The sequence below is a fragment of the Pelodiscus sinensis genome, chromosome 19, assembly GCF_049634645.1.
Source record: "Pelodiscus sinensis isolate JC-2024 chromosome 19, ASM4963464v1, whole genome shotgun sequence".
NCBI lineage: Eukaryota > Metazoa > Chordata > Testudines > Trionychidae > Pelodiscus > Pelodiscus sinensis.
In genome coordinates this window covers 19870193-19889023 of record NC_134729.1, presented here as the reverse complement: position 1 = coordinate 19889023, position 18831 = coordinate 19870193, and the positions used below count along the sequence as shown (strand labels likewise).

Sequence of the window (18831 nt, the reverse complement as noted above, 5' to 3'; positions counted from 1 at the left end):
GTCTCCCCCAGGTTCAAACTCTCCGCATGGCAGCCCACACCACAGGGCTTGAGGACAGGATGCCGGGGTGGCTGCTGTCAGAGGAGTCTTCAAGTCCGTGGGAAAGGACTCTCCAATAGTTTACACACTGACAAGAATGTGCCCCAAACTAACCAAACCCAGGGAGAGCACTGCCCCATGGCGGCTGAACATTAACCCCGTCTGGATCCAAATGTGCCTTCGTGAGGTCGTGCCCAGTAGAATGCCTGCTAATTCCCGCTGGAAGAACACTGCCACCAGGACACCCTGGGCCCTCTGCCAGTGGAAGTCGGCAGTCTGAAATTTTCCATGGGGATCTGTCTCTCTATTTTCTCCTCCCCTCTGTCTTCCAGAGACAGGCAAGTAGGGCAGGACTAACAAAAATAACCATTAATCCCCCAGCTAGACCATGATCAGATTAGAGATACTCCACTTCAGAGAGCACCTGGCCCACACTTCACCCAGCAGAGGGTTAAGAGCCATCAGGCACTTGGATACTCAGGTAAGTAACTAGACAGGGGGGATAAACAGGGCTTTGCATTAAGAACCACCCTGGGGACAGGGAGAGAAAGGGGATAAATCAGAGCCAGTTAGCACGAACAAATCATAAAGCTCCAAGGACACAAGGCAGCTGATCCTGAATTCAAGTCCCAACTGAGGCACTGAATGCATCCGAGTCTCAGTCACACAGGAGCAGATAAGGGTTTCACTGAAAGCTGCCTTGTTCTGCATCTACAACGAAGTCTCCAGGGGAAAGAGTTGCCAGGTCTTTGAGAGCGACAGGCTGGAAGCTAGTTCTGGGATGGACCATGCCCCACCCTGCTAAGAGTCACGGCATACAACGTGCCGCTCTCGTACCTACTGCATTGGTATGGTTCCAAGATAGAATTTTAGCACAGGATTTCGAACATTCTGGCTCATTCCTGATGGGGGGTTAGAACTGCCAACGAGTTACCCTCAGAAATAAACTCTGAAAAGAAATATGCCACCTTGCTGTGCTTGTTTTCCAATACAGTGAATTTATTATATGTTGCAAAATCAGCATTCAGCTTTTTAGTGTACAAAAAGACACTAGCTCTTTTTAAGAAAAGATTAGGAAAAAGCTGAAGAGTATGCTGCCTTTAAATTGTAACATTTTGGCAAAGTGAAAAGCTCTTTGTAAACTCCAACTCCATGGCTCAATATAGTTTTATCCACAGTACAATATTACAAAGTAAAACACAGTATTAATAAGTTAGATCATACTTAATCATCTAGAACTGGTTTCTATTAACCCAAAAAGCACAAGATTTGCCTCGCTTCATACTCGCTAAAAAGAAAAAAAAAAAAAAAGGCAGATTGGACTACGTAACACAGACCAAAAGAAAAGTGAAGCAGAAAGTTAAAAGCTAATTGGGTCTCACAGTTTGGATAGTCATTAAATATTTTTTCAGCTTTATATTCCAATTCTAGAATATACATGTAAGTGTACATAATACATCTTTGTATACAACTCTGTTTGCAAAAATATTTTATAGCCGATGTATAAAGACAGAGATCCATCTCTACTTCCCTCAAAAAAAAAAACCCAACCCCAAAACAAAACCCCTTTCGAAATATTAAGGAGCAGAATGAGAAGTGTCTGTGGAAGAATTTATTTATCTTGGTTCATAACTGTTGCCCTTTTCTGCCAGTTTGGAGCTTCATGGTTTCTCGCATTTTCAAGAGGAAACATACGCTGTGTTTTTTTGCTAAAAAAACCTGTTGGCTGGGAAGTGTCGTTTGTGCTACAGGTTAGATCCCCAAATCCGAAAGCCACAGACAGAAAAAGCTTTTCAACCTCAGCTGCGGCAGCTGTTTGCATCCTGAAGGCAGGAAGCAGTAGGGAACGGCTTCATGCAGATTTAGGGCTGCCACATGAAAATGCTGGATTCTCACACCTGCTAGCAAATACCCAGCTGCTATTTGGGCCTGTGAATCTTAAGAGTGCTTCTCTTTCACAAGCAAGGTGAAAAAGGAGCCCCCCCCGAACAGGGTGGCGTAACCCCCAACATGGAGCACAGCTGGGACACACTGGATCATGGACATGCTCAGAAAACAGATCACGGCTACAGAAAGTCTGTCGGATCTAAGCAGTTTGAGCTCCTGCAAGGAAAAATGGACATCCTTGGTTTCTGACATCCCCATGAAGCCACCACTTGCTGTCGGGGGCGAGGGGGAACTCTTACACCGGATAAACATATTGTTCAAGAAAAAAAAAACGTGGACAAAAGCTTTTCACTTGAAATCATCCATATTTTTCAGCTTCCTCTGTCCACCGGGCGTATCAGTAGGGCACGAGATGTTCTGAAGATGTGTCTTAGGGACACAAGTAGTGACCCTTCCCGGCCACCACAGAACTGGAGTCTGCTCTGTGGGTAGGGGAAGTGGAGACAGCCACATTTTCCAGACTGGCTTTCAAAACACACGAGGCGCTCCTGGATGTTTCTGCAGAACTTAACTGGCCACTGTCTAGTCCTGCACCACAGCCGTAGGGCCAGGAGCAGAAACCCCGCTGTCAGCAGAGTGGTCTAGGCAAAATGGCTCCCTGTTGCTCCACGGCAGCTTCCTGCAGTAGGCCATGAGCCTGGCAGGGGCCATTGCAGGAGGACTCAGCAGGAAAGAGAAACTGGCAGTTTAATATACACCTTGAACAAGGGCCTTTTCGGATGACAAATGGCAAGAGGTTTCAGCGTACGAGCCTATTCAAACTAGCAGCGATAGAGTCCAGTGAGAATGGAATTATTTCAGATGGACCCACGTTTTCTGGGGCAGCAACACAGAGCACAGACCCTCAGAGAGCAAGCCCTCTTCTCATTCGCTGCCTTTCACTCTCCAAAGAGGACCACGTTTTTCTGATGGAAGGCACCACCACCGGGGAGCCAAAGAAACCCTCTGCTGTTTCTAAGAGACAATGGAAGTGGGAGGGAGTAAAAAAAAAGTCACGTCGGCTGGCAGGGTTAGGTAAAAACCACGGAGCTAAAGGGCACCTTGGTGCTTTTTGCAGAGTTCCTCATGCCCTGGCTATGTCCTGAAGTGTTCCCTCCAAGTCCAAAACTCAAGAGGACGGGGCTGGACACAGCACACCGGTGTAAGTGGAAACGCCACCTTATTTCTCTCAAACAAGTTTGGGTTCCTGTTCTGAGCCTCTGCTCCTGCTTTGGAAACACGAAGAGCACAGACAAAGCTACCACCCTCCTCCTCCACCCCACCAAATCCTCATTTATCCCTTTCTAAGGGTCGTTACAACCAAAATAACTTCTCTGGGCAACAATCCAGTGATCATTAGTAATACTGCTGTTGTAAGACAGGGAAGGGTCTGAAACATTTGGCCTAAAAGGAAAAGGGAGGCACAGTTTTAGAAAAGATGCTTCTTTTTATATATATAGAAAAATAGACCACAGTCTCATTAGCAATTAATAAAATTGGCTGTCTTGATATAAAACTAGAAAAGTCAAAGACAGACAGGTCTCCGTCTTCCTGGCATTGCTATGAGAAGTAGCACGCAGGCTGACTGAATTGTGCACACTGGAGAAACCATCACAGTTTACACCATCGGGTTCCACACACAGGCTGGAGAAGAGATTTCCTACACCGAGAATCCCAAATCTGCATCAGGCAAAACATTTGGTGCAGATTCCCGGGGCTGTTTCCCTCCTGCTGACCCAGCCACTGGGAGGAGAGCACAAACCGGAGCCAAAGAGGAACAAACAGCGAGCGCTCTGGGAACTTGAGTATTTAACACGGAGCCGTGTAGCGCAGACAGCTTGCATATGAACAGTCGCAGGTGCCGAAGGAGGAGGTAACTTAGCAGCATTCCAGTTCCTCACCATTTGCAGAAGAAAATATGCAGCGCAGCAAGAGCTGGGCCAGCGAGAACCAAACTTCATTGCAAACTTTAATCCATAAGAACGATGGATTCTTTACCTTTGGGAGTTTTATTCACGTTAGGCAGGATTTCCCTTAAGTGTCACATGCTGGCTTCAAATAAGCAGGTTTTCCTTTTTTTTTTTTTTTTTTTTTTAAACTTTCCAACGTTCAGAGAGGGTAAAACTTAAGGACTACGCCAGGTGCTGGTTTCCCTACTGGGCTCAGATGCTGATGTCACAGACTCCGCATCATAATAATCCCCAAGTTCTTCCAACCACAAGGACTTCGTGCTTGGCTCCGAAAGGAATTTATTTTGTCGTTGTATAAAGGAAACGGTAACATCCCAAGTGAACTTTTTTGCACTACCCAGTCTGGATATTAGTGCCGAGACTAAAATTGCTGGTGGTCATACTCTGCTATCAGTTTTTTTATATGAGCCAGTTTGTTGTGGAGGTATTCACAGCGATTCTTTTCTTGGCTGTAATTAGGGTTTGTCTGCAAGGAGAAGGAAGACACAATCACCCAAGTTAATAGCTCTCCAGACCTCTCAAACACATATTGCAGCTAGAGAGGATCAGACAGCCCCAAAAGGCAAACTTTGTTCCTGGTAGGTCAGTGGTGACTGACATCTGGTTCCTTTGCTGGATGGACAGTCACTATCCTTAAGTCACGGATGAGATTAACACTTTTACGATCCAATTACATTTCTTAAATCAGCAAGATTTCTTCCTCCCCCCCCCTTAAAAAGGCACGTGGATTGGCTGTTGCCAGGTTGCCGCAAGCTGTGCAGAGAATGGATGGTATGAACCAGTTCCAGCCCTCAGCACACTTTCAATCTGAACGTCGCAAGCTATTCTGGGCAGGGTCACGCCAGTAAGGCAGCTAAACACCCCCTCTAAATGGGAGACCGCTGGGACTCCCCACTGAGGAGGGAAGGGCACATACAGCGAGGATACAGGTTGCAGGTTGTGCGTGGCAGATCTGGGAGGGCACAGGCCAGCAACTGCTACATTTCCCACGAGACATGCTCTGGAGTTCGCTTCCCCACCACTTGGCAGATGGAAGGGGACAGAGGTACCCATTACAGTGCCTATATACTAAGGCTCTACTTATAAAAAGCTGGATGAACAGACCTCTTAAGACGGTATTATAGACAGGAATCAAACAACCTGTTCTAGCCTGTCACAATTAACCCACATCACAAATGTAACATGCTTTCACATCACACCCCTATAAAACGGTCAACAAAACCTTATAAATGCAACCATACTTTACGTTAAGATGATGCCCCCTTAAGAGTGCAGTGACACAGAGCAAACCGAGGCCTATAACAGGTCTCCCAGGCTAACAGAGTACGGCCACAAGGACAGTCAATTGATTTTGACCCTTAACATTTGAATCCCAAAGTACAAGACCAAAGAACGAAGCTCAGCCAACGTATCGTCTAAAGGCAAAGCAGCACACTAGGAAGCCAGTTTTGCAGCCCGCAGTTCACCTGACGGCATTCACAGCCATATTTTTTCAGTAGGGCTGCATACAAGTGAACAGCACAATTGTGTGTCACTTCAGATCCAGCCCACCAGTTTAACTTGTTCTGCGCCTTTCCTTATCTCCGGAGTGGGACACTCCAGTCCAAATGCTAGGGGTCGGGGAGATACCTCCCTAGCTGAGGCCAGGACACGTTCTGTAGCTGCCTTTGCCAAGTGCAGACTTGAGCGCGGCAGGGAATTGTGGGCTACACACCTTGACATGAGTGAGCAGGAGCAGACAGCACACCCCCTTTGGCTGCCAGAACAACTGCCCGCCTGCTGTATACGCTGCCGTGCGCAGTGCACCTACCCTGTGTCTTAGCCAACAGAGCGCCTCCCCCATGAGGCCCCAAAGGGGACACAGAGGTCACCTGTGTAGATAGGCTATCAAGCAAAGACACAACAGCTTTATCTGCAGAGTGCAGCACTCTACCCTCCCTCCCTGCCTGCCTCAGAGCGGAGCCCTGGGAACCTTCTGAAAAGGGAAGTGGCGCCCAGGGGAAAGCGCCCCAGAAACTCACTGCACCAAGCCTACGAACACTTCCGCAGAGGGAGGGCTCGGATCCCCTTTAGAAACAATCTGATCAAAGAAAAACGGCAGGGGTTCGAGGGGCACCCCCACGTCACTGCCTGCTGCCTGGCTTGCTGCCTCCCGGCATTTCTACCTCACCTTGGGCAGGGGCCGTGTCTTTTCCCACGGCGAGGCACATCACCCGCTGCAGGTACTACAAAGAATACAAGCCGGTACTCTCAGGGGAGGACTTTACTAGCCAGTCCATCTGTGTTAGTAGCCACTTTGAACGTCATTAAATCCTCTCACAGAGAACTGCAAACGCAACGCAAAGCCAGGAGGACCTCAACCTCAAGGTCCGCCTCCTGCAACTCTCAGGCACTGGCAAGAGAACTGGTTTGTTCGTTCGCCAGCATCTTATCCAGAAGCGGGGACTCGCATCTCACCGCAGGGCCTGGACTCAGCCACCGAGCCCCCATCTAACCAGCAGAGGGAGCCCTTTCCTTCCCGACATCACATGCGCTAATCTCTGTCCCTGGCCAGTAGAGAGGGATTAGTTGGGGGTGTGGCTGAGAGTTTTCACTCACCTTTTTAATTTTACGATACTCCTGTAAAATTTGATCATGGGTAGTCTGAAAGAGAAAGGACACCGTCAAGTTCTTAGTTTCCAAACACCCCCCCCAACTGGCACCTACTTTTAGTACAACACAACGTCAAGTGAGAAGCTGCCTTCTTTTCCAAAGGGCACTGTCTGCCACACTATCACAGGGACCGAATTACTGTACAATTCCCCCCCTTTCCTGGCACATGGAATTATTTTGATGCATTTTAGGTCATCATGGCCTTTTCCAAGTTGAACAGTGGCCAGTTCAGAATTTTTCCACTACGTACAGGAGACATGCAAACTTAATGGAAAAAAAAAGTCTATTTGCATTCACATACAAAAGAAATTGGCTCTGCAATATCAAAAGGGGGTGAGGGAGACAGTTTAGCAGAGATGCGGCAGGGACAGAGACCGAAATATACAGCTTCCCAATCGTTTGCGGACCCAAAACAGATCCCATCCGTAGTCACTGTGTGTGTTTTACTGGAAGGAATCTTACTGCCAAGGTGAGTCCTTGAAGCCAATGGTGAGACTGTCAGCAAGTCCTGGAAGGATGTATTTTGGGGCTGGGGGAAAATGAGGAGAGTTACCTAGTCCACTCTGCAATGTGCTTACTGGTGAGTGGTGCTTTTCTTGGGAGAACAAAATAATCCAGTGGCAAAAGAGAGGGTATTTCAAAGGTGGGGAAGGATGTTCAAGCAGAAAGGAAGTGCTGCTGAGTACAAGAGGAGCTCGGAACAGAATTGTTTATTATCCTCAGTGAAACTTATTTTCTCAAGCTAATGAATAGTTAAAGCTCTTAAAGTCAGTCTGACAGGTTGACTAATACTCTACTATTAAGATCAAAGCATAAGGAGAAACAGATGACCCCGCATTAGTTCACTTCCCAGCTTTCCTAAGCACCCATATGGGTGAACTATCATTTTTCTGGCTAGGAGGACGTACTAATCTCTGCCAGCATGACTTGGCTAGGGGCGCCAAATGTCTCAGGGAGGCTGCTCCCTGTCGACAACTACCACAACGTGTGTTCCAAATGAAAGAACACCCGGCTGTTGTACAAACAGCCTGAAAACTGTCAGCTTCATGGATGCTCTGCATTCATCAGTTCCTGGCAGTATACCGTATATTTATTACCAATAGTCACACAGTGCCTGATTTTAGTCCTCCCAAAACCATAAGAACGGCCACACTGGGTCAGACCAAAGGTCCATCTCGCCCAGTACCACATGTTGCCTCTCCTGTCATCCATTTCCAAACAGAGGCGAGGGACACCATTCCTACCCATCCTGGCTAATTAGCCACTGATGGACCTAACCTCCATGAATTTATCTAACTTTTTTTGAACGCTGTTAAAGTCCTAGCCTCCACCACATCCTCTGGCAAGGAGTTCCACAGGTTGACTGTGCGCTGCGTGAAGTAACACTTCCTATTGTTTTAAACCTGCTAGCTATTAATTTCATTTGGTGACCCCTAGATCTTATGCTTCAGGGGGTAGCCGAGTTAGTCTGTTACAGAAAAAAAAAAACCAGCAAGCAAATGGCCTGTTAGCACTTCATAGACTAACAAAAGATGTAGATGGCATCATGAGCTTTTGTGGGCACAGCCCATGATATAATCTACATGTTTTGTTAGTCTATAAAGTGCTACCAGACCATTTGCTTGCTGTTTTTTTCCTCCTAGATCTTATGTTATGGAAACAAGTCAATAACTTTTCCTTATTTACTTTTTCCACACCAGTTGTGATTTTATAGACCTCTATCGTATTCCCCCCTAGTCTCTCTTCTAAGGTGAAAAGTCCAAGTCTTTTTAGCCTCTCTTCCTATGGGACCCATTTAATCATTTCTGTTGCCCTTTTCTGATCCTTTTCCAATGCCAATATATCCCTTTTGAGATGAGACAACACATCTGTCACGTAGTATCCAAGATGTGGGCGCACCATGGTTTTATATAGAGGCAATAAGATAGTCTGTGTCTTATTCTCTATCCTTTTTTAAAGGATTCCCAACATTGTTTGCTTTTTTGACTGCCGCTGCACACTGAGTGGATGTTTTCAGAGAACTATCCACAATGACCAAGGTCTCTCGTGAGCAGCTGTCGCTAAATTAGTCCCCCTGATATTGTATGTATTGTATCCACCCCAACCAAAAGGTCACATGAATTATAAACAAACCCCAGCTCTGAGTGGCAGTTAGGTTTTCCAACAGATATTTCTGCTTATACCTTATATTCTTCAGAGCCCTGCGAAAGCTGCTTGAGCTTGGAATCTAGCTGGGTGAACCGTCGAGTTATTCGCTCTATCCGGGCGTGCAAGTCTCTGTACTCATTGTACTCCGCATTGAAGTCATTCTTGTAACTCTGACGCTGCTCCAAAGAGGAAATGGAGGCATATTTTCTGAAGGGAACAGAATTTAAAAGGCAGTTGAGAACAGGGGTCTCCTCCCAAGTGGCAAGGTTACCACAGTCCAAAGTGGCAGGGCAGTGTCGGAATCACAGAACTGGAAGGAGCCTCGAGAGGCCATCGAGTCCAGTCCCCTGCCCTCACGGCAGGACCAAGCATCATCTAGATGGGTGTTTCTCAACCAGTGGGACGAGTATCCTTGGGGGGTACTCGAGAGAAGTCTGGGGGTACGTCAACACAACTGAAGTTTGGAGAAAACTGAATTTGTTTTAAGTTTTACAGCGTTTTTTTATTTTTGTACTTTTTACACCCAAAAATGTCACTCCCCACCCAGTTATGATTAAGTTGTTTAAACAAATGTGTTGCAATGGTAGAAAAAAAATTGTGTGCGTCTGAAAACTCTAGGTACTGGGGGTACGTTACACACGCGCGCGTGCGGCTCGATAAATAATGCAATCTACTCGCCCATGGCGAGTAGATTACAACCCAGAAGAGCCGGGTTCAGGCGATCTGCCGATGCGCAGATCGCCAGACAGCACGGCTGGTGAGCGGGGCTCGCTGCACTTTGGCGAGCCCTGCGCGCGCACACACTTTTAAAAAGGGGTACTTTATTAAAAAAAAGAGGTTGAGAAACACTGATCTAGATCATCCCTGACAGGTGTCTAACCTGCTCTTAAATCTCTCCAGTGATGGAGATTCCACAACCTCCCTAGGCAATTCATTCCAGTACTAAACACCCTGACAATTAGGAAGTTTTCCTAATGTCCAACCTAAACCTCCCTTGCTGCAATTTAAGCCCGTTGCTTCTTGTCCTTCCATCAGAGGTTAAGGGAACAATTTCTCCCTCCTTCTTGTGACACCCTTTTAGGTACTTGAAAGTTGCTCTCATGTTCGCTCTCAGTCTCCTCATTTCCACACTGTTATTGCAGCAGCACCAGGAGGCCTCAGCCAGCACTGGTCTCCACTGTCCTGGTGACTGAATAAACTTGAAGACCCAGTGCTTCCCATATCTCCTCTTCACCTTCTGAAAATACCTTGCATGAACGGAACATGCCCCAAGTGTCTGTGTACGGCCAAAGGCACATTGAGAAGGGCATCTACAAGCTACTCAGTTTAATCAGTCCGATGTATGGAACCACCCTTCCCTTTTCATCTCAGTGTTTGCCCTCGCATCTGCTTCAGCAAGTGCAGCGAAGGGGACACCACCAATACAGCGCCTTGCTCTCTGCAGCAGTGACAGCGGGGGCCTAGTCCTGCCAGGCGAAGGCAGGTCTGAGTGTCACGTGGGGAACGGAGTGGAGGTCTCTGAACTATTACTGCTCTGTACTGAGGAGAGCCCAACTGAATGGACACGTATGGTGCGGGCAGGATGGCTGCAGCCAATGATCCCTGTAAGTTGTGCGCTTGTGCAGCTGCTCAGAGAGATTCCTGATGAGCACAGTGCCCACAGCAAGGCTGTGTGCTTCTGTGGGTGGTGCACATTCACACATGCCTCCGTGCACATACCATTTTATTCTGCACATGGATGGAAAAGATTCGAGGGAACACGAGTTGCAGCCATATCAACCTCAGAATGTAACGCACAAACGTGGGTGAGGCAGTATCGCGTACTGGACCAACCGCCGGTAGGGATACGCTTTCATTTACACAGCGTTCCTCCTAGCATGCGGCGTGCCGTAGCTAAATATTAATTTATTAGCAAATCAGACTCTTCCCTGTGCAGGGAAGTTGTTTCCTGGGCTCTAGACCACCAGACTGTATAGGACAGAGGACACAAAGCCACCTCTCCGTACCTGAGCTCGCAAGCCTCCATCCTCACTTTCAAAAGACAAGCAGGGAACTGAAATTCTTAACTCTGCCAGACGCTAAGGGTTTGTCCACACGAGCACTTGTTAGTAAATCTTGTGTCAGTCAGGAGCATGGGGGGAAAACACAACACACCCACTGGGCAGACAGCGCTCCTGCCAACACAGCTACCGCTGCTGGCTGGGAGTAGTTGAATTATGCTGACAGGAGAGCTCTGCCCTGTCGCCACAGAGCAGCCAGGCAGAGCCGACAGCAGGGCAGCTGTGAGATCTGCAGTGCAGACAGACCCTTACAACCACCATCTTCAAAAAGACACTGGATTTATGGCTCATTACAACAGTCTGTAAGCACTAAGTTCCCCTCCCCTCCCCGTCCAAGGACATCGGGACATTAGCAGACCACTCCCCCTCGGAGCACGCGCTTGCTGTCTGTTCAACCTCCTACCCAGCTGTGATACTGGAAGGTCCCTTCCCAGACCGGCTGGTCCAACAAGTGTTATTACCTCGCCCACCTTGCCTTTCCTAACCGACAAAAAACAATCACAAAGTGACGAGGAGGCTCCATGAACTCCCAAGCCATCCGCTCCTCACACTCTGGCTAGGCTGATTTCTGGAGACTCGCGTCACAGAGGTCTCTCGCAGAAGTAGTCACCAAGGTGCATCAAGAAACCCCCACACCGAGAGGGTCACTTCCATCAGCTAGCAGCCATCAAGCCTTAGCCTGTTCAGCCGCCTGCCTGGAAGTCAGATACACTTTGCTCCAGCAAGCAACCCGCAAATATCCCCAGCAGGCATTGGTGCCATGCAGTAAGCAAACTGCCCTTAGGGGTGACGTTTCACATCTGTATCAGGCGAAGGGGGCGACAGTCCTGCTACTCAGTGACTCATGTATTAAAAGTTCCAGGCAGACCCAAGGGGCTGGAATGTCTGGCAGGCAGCTCAGGGGTTTCCTCACAGGTTTGCTAACCTTAGGGGACGTCTTACAAGGCTGCTGCATTTAAACAAGAATCCTCAAAATCCTTTGACAGCAGAGCCAACACCAGCTCAAAGAATGCAGCTGTGCAGTCCCCTATACAGCCCTATGTCCCTATACCAGTGAAACCACTCATCTGATTAGGGCCTAGGGAACAGTCATACCCACTAACGTACCAATCTGGGACTGGCCTTTCTGCACCGCCAGCAGGAATAAAAGGATGCTCCCCTCTTCATGGAGCACAAGCTGCGAGATCCCTGGGGGCCCCAAAATGGTGCTACAGGAGGGCTGGCAGGATGACCTAGCTCCTTTCAGGGGTGTGTGCCAGATCCGAGGGACATTTCACAACTGTGGGAAGTGTGGGAGTTTTATTTATAAACAGACCTGGCTTCTGTGCTGCCAAAAACTCAAGCCAGGAAGGATGCGAGTTACCCATAGCAACAAGTACAGCTCAATGGGCACCAGGGGATTTGATTAAAAAAAAAATCGAAGATGAAAAGCCTGGCACTGTAACCCAGGGAGGGTAATCCTTAAGCGTAACAACCCTGACTGGTATCTTTGAGCCTGCTAGTGTGTCCTCTTTCCCCACCTAATTCAACTACCCATTAACTTCCCTGTGGAGCCATTGTCCACCCACATGCCACCACAAAGCCTTGTGAGGGGTCACCCAACAGGTCAGATGTCACTACAACAAAGAGATAGAAACTCACTATCCTCAAGGCAAAAATGAAATCCCATCTCCAATACAACGACAAGACAAAGGACTGAGAGGCCGATTGAACCAACAGGCTCCTGGCTTGCATGTGAACTTACAGATATTAACATCATTAGCAATCTCTGCGAAACATGACAGAGAAACACACTTCACAGCAAACGTTTCAAAAAGCAGCTTCTCACTTCTCTGTCCAGCCCAGAGTACAGGGTTTCCTTTACAAAAATATGACCTCAGATATACCCTAAGAATCCAGAGCACCGGTGTGAAAGTGACGGACTTCTATAACCGCGCAAGTCATTTCCTTTCGATGTCGCTAGCTATAAAATAGGATATTGTCTCCCTACCTCCAAAGGGGTGGTGAGGGTTAATGCGTTAGGTATTGTTATTTAGGAGACGTGAACTCGACTGCAGCAAGGAAAACTGTCATAACACTGGCATCGGGGTAGAACAGAGGCTGCTGTAAAACCTAACTGAAGTTTAAGGCATACATTGGTGAATTTGCGCTTTCTACCTGGGATTGGAGGAGAAGGGGTTAGAATTCTGGAAAAAATTTCCTAACAGACATCAAAACAACTGAGTTCGTTATGTTCCAGTCACTAGCTGGATTGCAGAGTTTGGAATGGGACCCTGGGGAATGATACAAAGAAGATACTTACAATAAATAATCTGGCATTTCCGAAGTTGATGTTGGTACACTAGAATTATTGCATGTTCCATTTAAACCTGAAAAAAACAAAACAAAAAACCCACGTTTGCATCGGCCTTACATCTTACGAAAGGTAAAGTCCAACTTCGTATCCCTTTCACAAAATGCATTTTGCTTGCTAAGAGGATTTGCATTTCTAGTTCGAAACTACCAAAGGCAGAGCATGTCAGTATTAGGATACCTGGAATTGTGAGATTTAGCTAATATTCATCTATTACCCGATGCACTGAGCAGCAAAAACATCCCATAATTTAACCAGGTTATAAATATTGCTGCCTGCCTCCCAGCAGGGATAACATACTAATCCCAGCACTGATCAACTGCAAAACAAATTAATGCAGTCCAGATGGGCTGATCTGCAAGTTGAGCAGAGTATACATTATTTTCCCTTCTGTTCTCTACTACGTGCTTTATTGCTATTTACACGATAGATTCCTGGAGGAAGCTTTACATGTCTGAATGGGATGAAGGGCTACGTTCACCACTGCATTGTGATTTATGGCTTCATAAAGCCAACTCTTGCTGTTTTTCATTCATCTCTATAAATAAGACCATCCACACGCAGAGCGCACTAGAAAGCACTCTGTTCCAGAAAGGCAGGAAAACTGGGAGTTGCGGGGGGGAGGGACACATCTGGAAGTGAGTTGGTGGACTAAGGAAGCCGTATGGGATTTTTACATGATGAGAATGGCAGCAGATCTTGGTCGGCATGCAATTTTATAAATAGGTCCAATATCAACTAGACTTCAATCTGAGCTGAACACATACAACTCAGATTCTCTAGGTGAAAATTGGAGGAACTGTCCTAGATGGAGATGCCACTACAACAGGTGTCTGAATCAACTAAACAATAGTCACCAAGACCAGACAGTATGCATCTAAGAATTGTGAAGGAACTTAAACATGAACCCCCAGGACTACTAGAATGGTGTGTAAGCTGCCATTTATATCAGTCTCAGTACCTAACAAGAGGAGGGTAGCTAATAGGTATGTGAAGGGGCAACTGGTTACCTGGTAAGTATTGCCTTACTGCCATGCTTACCATGGTAACCAGTTAACTGGTTCCCAGCCCGGCTGGAGCAGCTCCCCACCCTGCCTGATCACAGCAGCCCCCTGCTCGTGCCATGCCACAGGCAGAGGTCTGTGCCAGCTCAGCTGGGCCCACCCCGTTGCACTGCGGATGGGGGGCTGTTCCAGCAGCCTTTTGCCCACAGTGGGACAGGGCAGGCCAGTTAACTGGTTAAACATGTAGTTTAACTGGCAAATATTTTAAACAGGATTTTACATCCCCAGTAGCTAATGTGACCCCTATTTGCATAGACATCTCCAGAGGTGATCCTGGCAATTACAGGCTGCCAATATGCTTAATTTCAGCACCAGGCAAATAGGCTGAAACTATATTAAGGAACAGAATTATCAGGCATATCGATGAGCACATTTGGTTGGGGAAGAGTCAACAGCTTTTGAAAAGGCAAATCATGCCTCAGCCTCTTAGAATTCTTTGAGGGAAGCAACAAGCATGTGGACAAAGGTGACTCAGTAGATACAATGTAGTTGGACTTTCAGAAAGTCTTTGACAAGGCTCGTCACCAAAGGATCTTAAGCAAAGCAAGCGAGTTATCCTCCCATGGATCGGTAACTGGTTGGGGTCACTCGGAACTGCCCTCTTCTGGTCATTCCTGCTGACATCTGGCCCAGGAATGCAGCAGGGCTACATTCCTATTACCATCTCAGGGGAGGATACTGCATAAACACTGGGATATCAATTAAGGATGTTAAGAAGCGGATGAATTGGGTACTCGATGCAATTTGTATCGAATACACGATTAGTCGATAAGGGGCCCCACTCCGACTCTGCAGTTTAAATGTAGTAGGAGCCTAACATGTAGTAGTAGCCAGGCTTCCTGCATTTCAGCTGCAGCGGGGGTAGGTCTGGGACCCGGCATGAGCCAGGACTGCTGAGTCCTGGCTTTCACCAGGTCCTAGACTAGGGATGTTACGTTTCAGTTAATCAGCTAATCGAGTAGTCAATGGAATTTCCATCAACTACTCGATTAGTTGATAAGGGGTGGTTGGGGAGCTCGCTATCCCAACTGTGCCTCTGCCTTTTAAACGTAGTCAGAACCAGGCAGCTCTTACTACATTTAAAAAGCAGAAGCGCAGTGGTCTCAGTCCTGGCTCACGCCAGGTCCTGAACCGCTGCGCCTCTGCCTCCCCTGCCCACCCTCAGATGGTGCTGGGGTAGCCAGCTCCTGCTCCCCACCTCCTCTTGTTGCCTCTGATACAGTTACCAGGTAGTTGACTACTCACATGCCTAAAACCATGAAAGGTGAGATCTTCTGCAGGCCTGTATGCAGGAATTTCTGTGGGGGGTGCGAGCAGCTGGTGGCTGCCCTGCCCCCACAGCTCCACCCTGCCCCGAATGTGTATGGGGAAAATCAGCCCCAGGCTTCTCCCAGATGGCTAGAGGATGGGGATGGAAGACTGGGTGTGTGCATTCACACTCCCCCTTCCCCCCCTCCCCCATGTATGGGTCTGTCCTGTGAATTGCACAATACCCTGAGAGGCCCTACTCGGAGTCAGCTGCAGTCAGAGGAAGACAAGGGTAAGAGGGAAAGCAGGGAAGAGAAAAATAAATCAAAAGAGGTTCATTTTTCCCTGGAGCCTTTACTCATCTCCAGCTAAAACAGAGCCAGCAATACAGGTTGGACCTCCATGGTCAAGCACCTTCAAGACTTGAACGGTCCTAGATGAGGGATTTTGCTGGACCAGGGAGGTGTTATCTGGCCCCTGTTACTGCAGCGCCTCCCCGCCCATCCTGGATTGGCCACCAGCCTCCTGGCTAGCTCCCCTCCCCATTGCCAGCTCTGTTGCTCTGCCAGTTCCCCCAACCCGCTGCTAAGCTGGTCAGCCCAGCTCCCTGCGCACTGGGCTCCTGGCTGTGCCAGGCAGCCCTGCTGCAGTGCGCTGGGATCCAGGCTCCTGGCCCTGCCAGGCAGCCCCGCTGGGTTGTACCAAGCAGTCCAGCGGCAGCGAGCCAGGCAGCCCAGCTGGGGTGAGCGCAAGTGCCAGCCTTCCACCAGGACTCTGGCCCTGGAACTTCCTTGGTCTGCTGGATCAGGGAGTCCCTGTAGTTTGCCAGGACACACTCAACTTCTATACATCCTGGTACGTGCTGCTTATCCACAAGGCATCTGGGAGGCAAGGAGCTGAATCCAACTGGATTTACCCAAGGCTGAATCCAAGCATTAGACGGAACCATTAACACCACGTAGCAGGTAATCTCCAGTCACCTGGAGTACCACTAAGAATCATGAAAAATAAGTTATTTTATAAATTTATACAGTTTATGTGAGACCAGTGTAGGAGAAATACCCAAGCCCAGGTTCCATTAATACCCCAACTAGTCAAAAGTGCCGTTTTACCACTTTCTGCCTTACTTCCTGGGTTGGGCTATTTAAACATTTCATTTTAATATTTCATTTTAAAAATATGAAAACATGTAATATTTTGCTACTGAACAAGTAGTGTCAGGGAAGAAGCATGTATTTTCTGCATGACTTATGCCAAAATTAAGATGAGTCACAGACAAAGCAACAAGAGAATAAGTTCACAGAAAAGTGAGTATTTGGCACACAGCAAAGATGATCAAAATAGTAAAATGAGGTTTGGTTTGTTAATGGAAAGCACCTAAAGTACCAAAACTTCTCTCACTTCTAGTAGTCAAAAGCAGCTTACATGAAACCACTTAAAATCATCTGTCACCACTCAGATTCTATGTATATGGACTACTCGGGCTGGTAAGAATCTCTAATGATTTCCCTATATCTTCTCCATTGAGTTAACCTTAAATTGCCTGGGAAGTCTGGTATTTAACACAAGTGTGTACTTGTTCTAATTCTCTACTTTTACTTATTTGAGCTTTAACAGAATGCATCCCTTATAAAAGCTACATTCCTTTCTTTGGAGTAGAATTTATATGCACAGAAGGTGGAGAGGGATTTAGAGAGGTTAAAATAATGTAATTAAAAGTAAATGGGTAAAATTAAGGGAAAAGGCTGGCTGTAAAGTATAATTTAGCGACAGATCCAAGAGCCTTGAATTACAATTCCTGAAGGCTGCAACAGAAGTAATATTGCTTGAGCCATTATAAATTAGGCCTAAGTCTACACTACTGCAGGCCATCAATTTAAGTTACACAACTTCAGCTATGTGTACAACATCACTGAAGTCGACATACTTAGACCTATTTTACCACGGTAAGTCAGCATCTGATGCTCTCCCATCGACTCTGCTTACTCTTGTTCTGGTGGAGTACCGGAGTCGACGGGAGAACAGTTGATGGTTGATTTATTGAGACCCAATAAATTGACCTCCACTGGATCAATTGCTGCCGGTAGATCCGGCGAGTAGTGAAGACATACCCTTACACTTGACAAAGTAGTAGCAAACAGGAAACAAGACTGCATTGAACCAGATCAGCCAACAGAGCTTTTCCCATGTAATTTCTGCGAATGTATGCATTAAGTAAACACTGTATACAGGGTTTAACACGAGATGCTTCTAGCTTTACTGATCCTTGAGAAAGTTAGATCTGGTGAACAAGATCTGGTGAACAAGACAGAATACACACTGTACCTTCCTGGTTTGGCACCCTCGGGATCAGAACCAGGGAATTTCCTGGACCAAGGGAAATCAATGCCAGCTGCTCTGCTGCTACCAACTGTAGGGCTCCGCTCCAATGGCAGCAGAGGGTCCAGCATTGAGTGGAGGTGAAAAGGGGGCAAACAGGGAAAGAGGCAGGTTGGCTGCAAAGACCCGTGGCTGGGGGCCAGGAGCACACCAAGCCTTATGGCTACTGGGCTGTGCTCCCGGCCCTCGGCTGCGGGGCTCCCCAGCCGCCCTCCCTGAGCTTGAGCATTGAATACAGCTCTGAGAGGGTGGGGGAGGAGCTGCTGAGCACAGGGTCCCCAACTTTTCCCTGTGAGTGCTCCAGCTCGGGAGCATCCACAGGAATGACGGATATCAGATATTGCCAGACGACAGAAATCCAACCTGTAATGAATCTTATTAGCTTGAAAGCTTCTACTGTACCAGTCCTAACAACAACAGGCATCATGTTAAGTTGATCTGCAGCTTCTACTGTAGCCAACATGAAAAGCCTTTGATGGGACTAGTTTTTCCATTCTGAGTTAAAATCAACACAATGAACAATATGAAAACAAGAATCTGTTGGAAACTAGAGCCGCAGCTGTAAGTAGGGACAAACTGGTATTCAGACCAGAATAACTATCCGTGCACTAAGACAAGCCTTTTAAATTAATGAGGAAACACTTAACCCAATCAGATTCCAAAACAGTATAAAGAAAAAGGTTAAACTGGAAAAACTTGATAGTCTCTGCACAGAAAGACCACATGTTGATGTAGGTAGAGATAAAGCGTTTTGCTAATAGAGTCTCCAGTCTTGGGGTGTGTCTAGACTACAGGGTTGTGTCAACAAAAGTGGACTTTTGTCGACAAAACTATACCTGTGTCTACACTACCGCCAAGTTCTGTCAGCATAACGTCGACAGAACTCAGCAGTTTTGTGAACAGTGGTAAACCTCATTCTACAAGGAGTAACACCTTTTGTCGACAGAGTTCTGTTGACAGAAGGCGTTATTGCATCTACACTGTCCTTCGCA

The 18831-nt window shown here is 47.3% G+C and overlaps 1 protein-coding gene across 2 annotated transcripts in view; it reads right to left on the bottom strand.

Annotated features, from left to right (window-relative positions):
* Nucleotides 1-1017: 1017 nt before the first annotated feature.
* The window catches only part of ELL (elongation factor for RNA polymerase II), a 95014-nt gene continuing 77200 nt past the window's right edge, over nucleotides 1018-18831 (bottom strand). For both annotated transcript variants that reach the window (XM_075902904.1, XM_075902903.1), the window contains exons 9-12: nucleotides 13098-13164; nucleotides 8771-8942; nucleotides 6534-6578; nucleotides 1018-4401 (exon numbers count right to left, since the gene is read on the bottom strand). In XM_075902904.1, coding sequence (XP_075759019.1) covers nucleotides 4297-4401; nucleotides 6534-6578; nucleotides 8771-8942; nucleotides 13098-13164 — 389 coding nt within the window. In that variant the 3' untranslated portion in view covers nucleotides 1018-4296. The remainder of the gene's footprint in view (nucleotides 4402-6533; nucleotides 6579-8770; nucleotides 8943-13097; nucleotides 13165-18831) is intronic.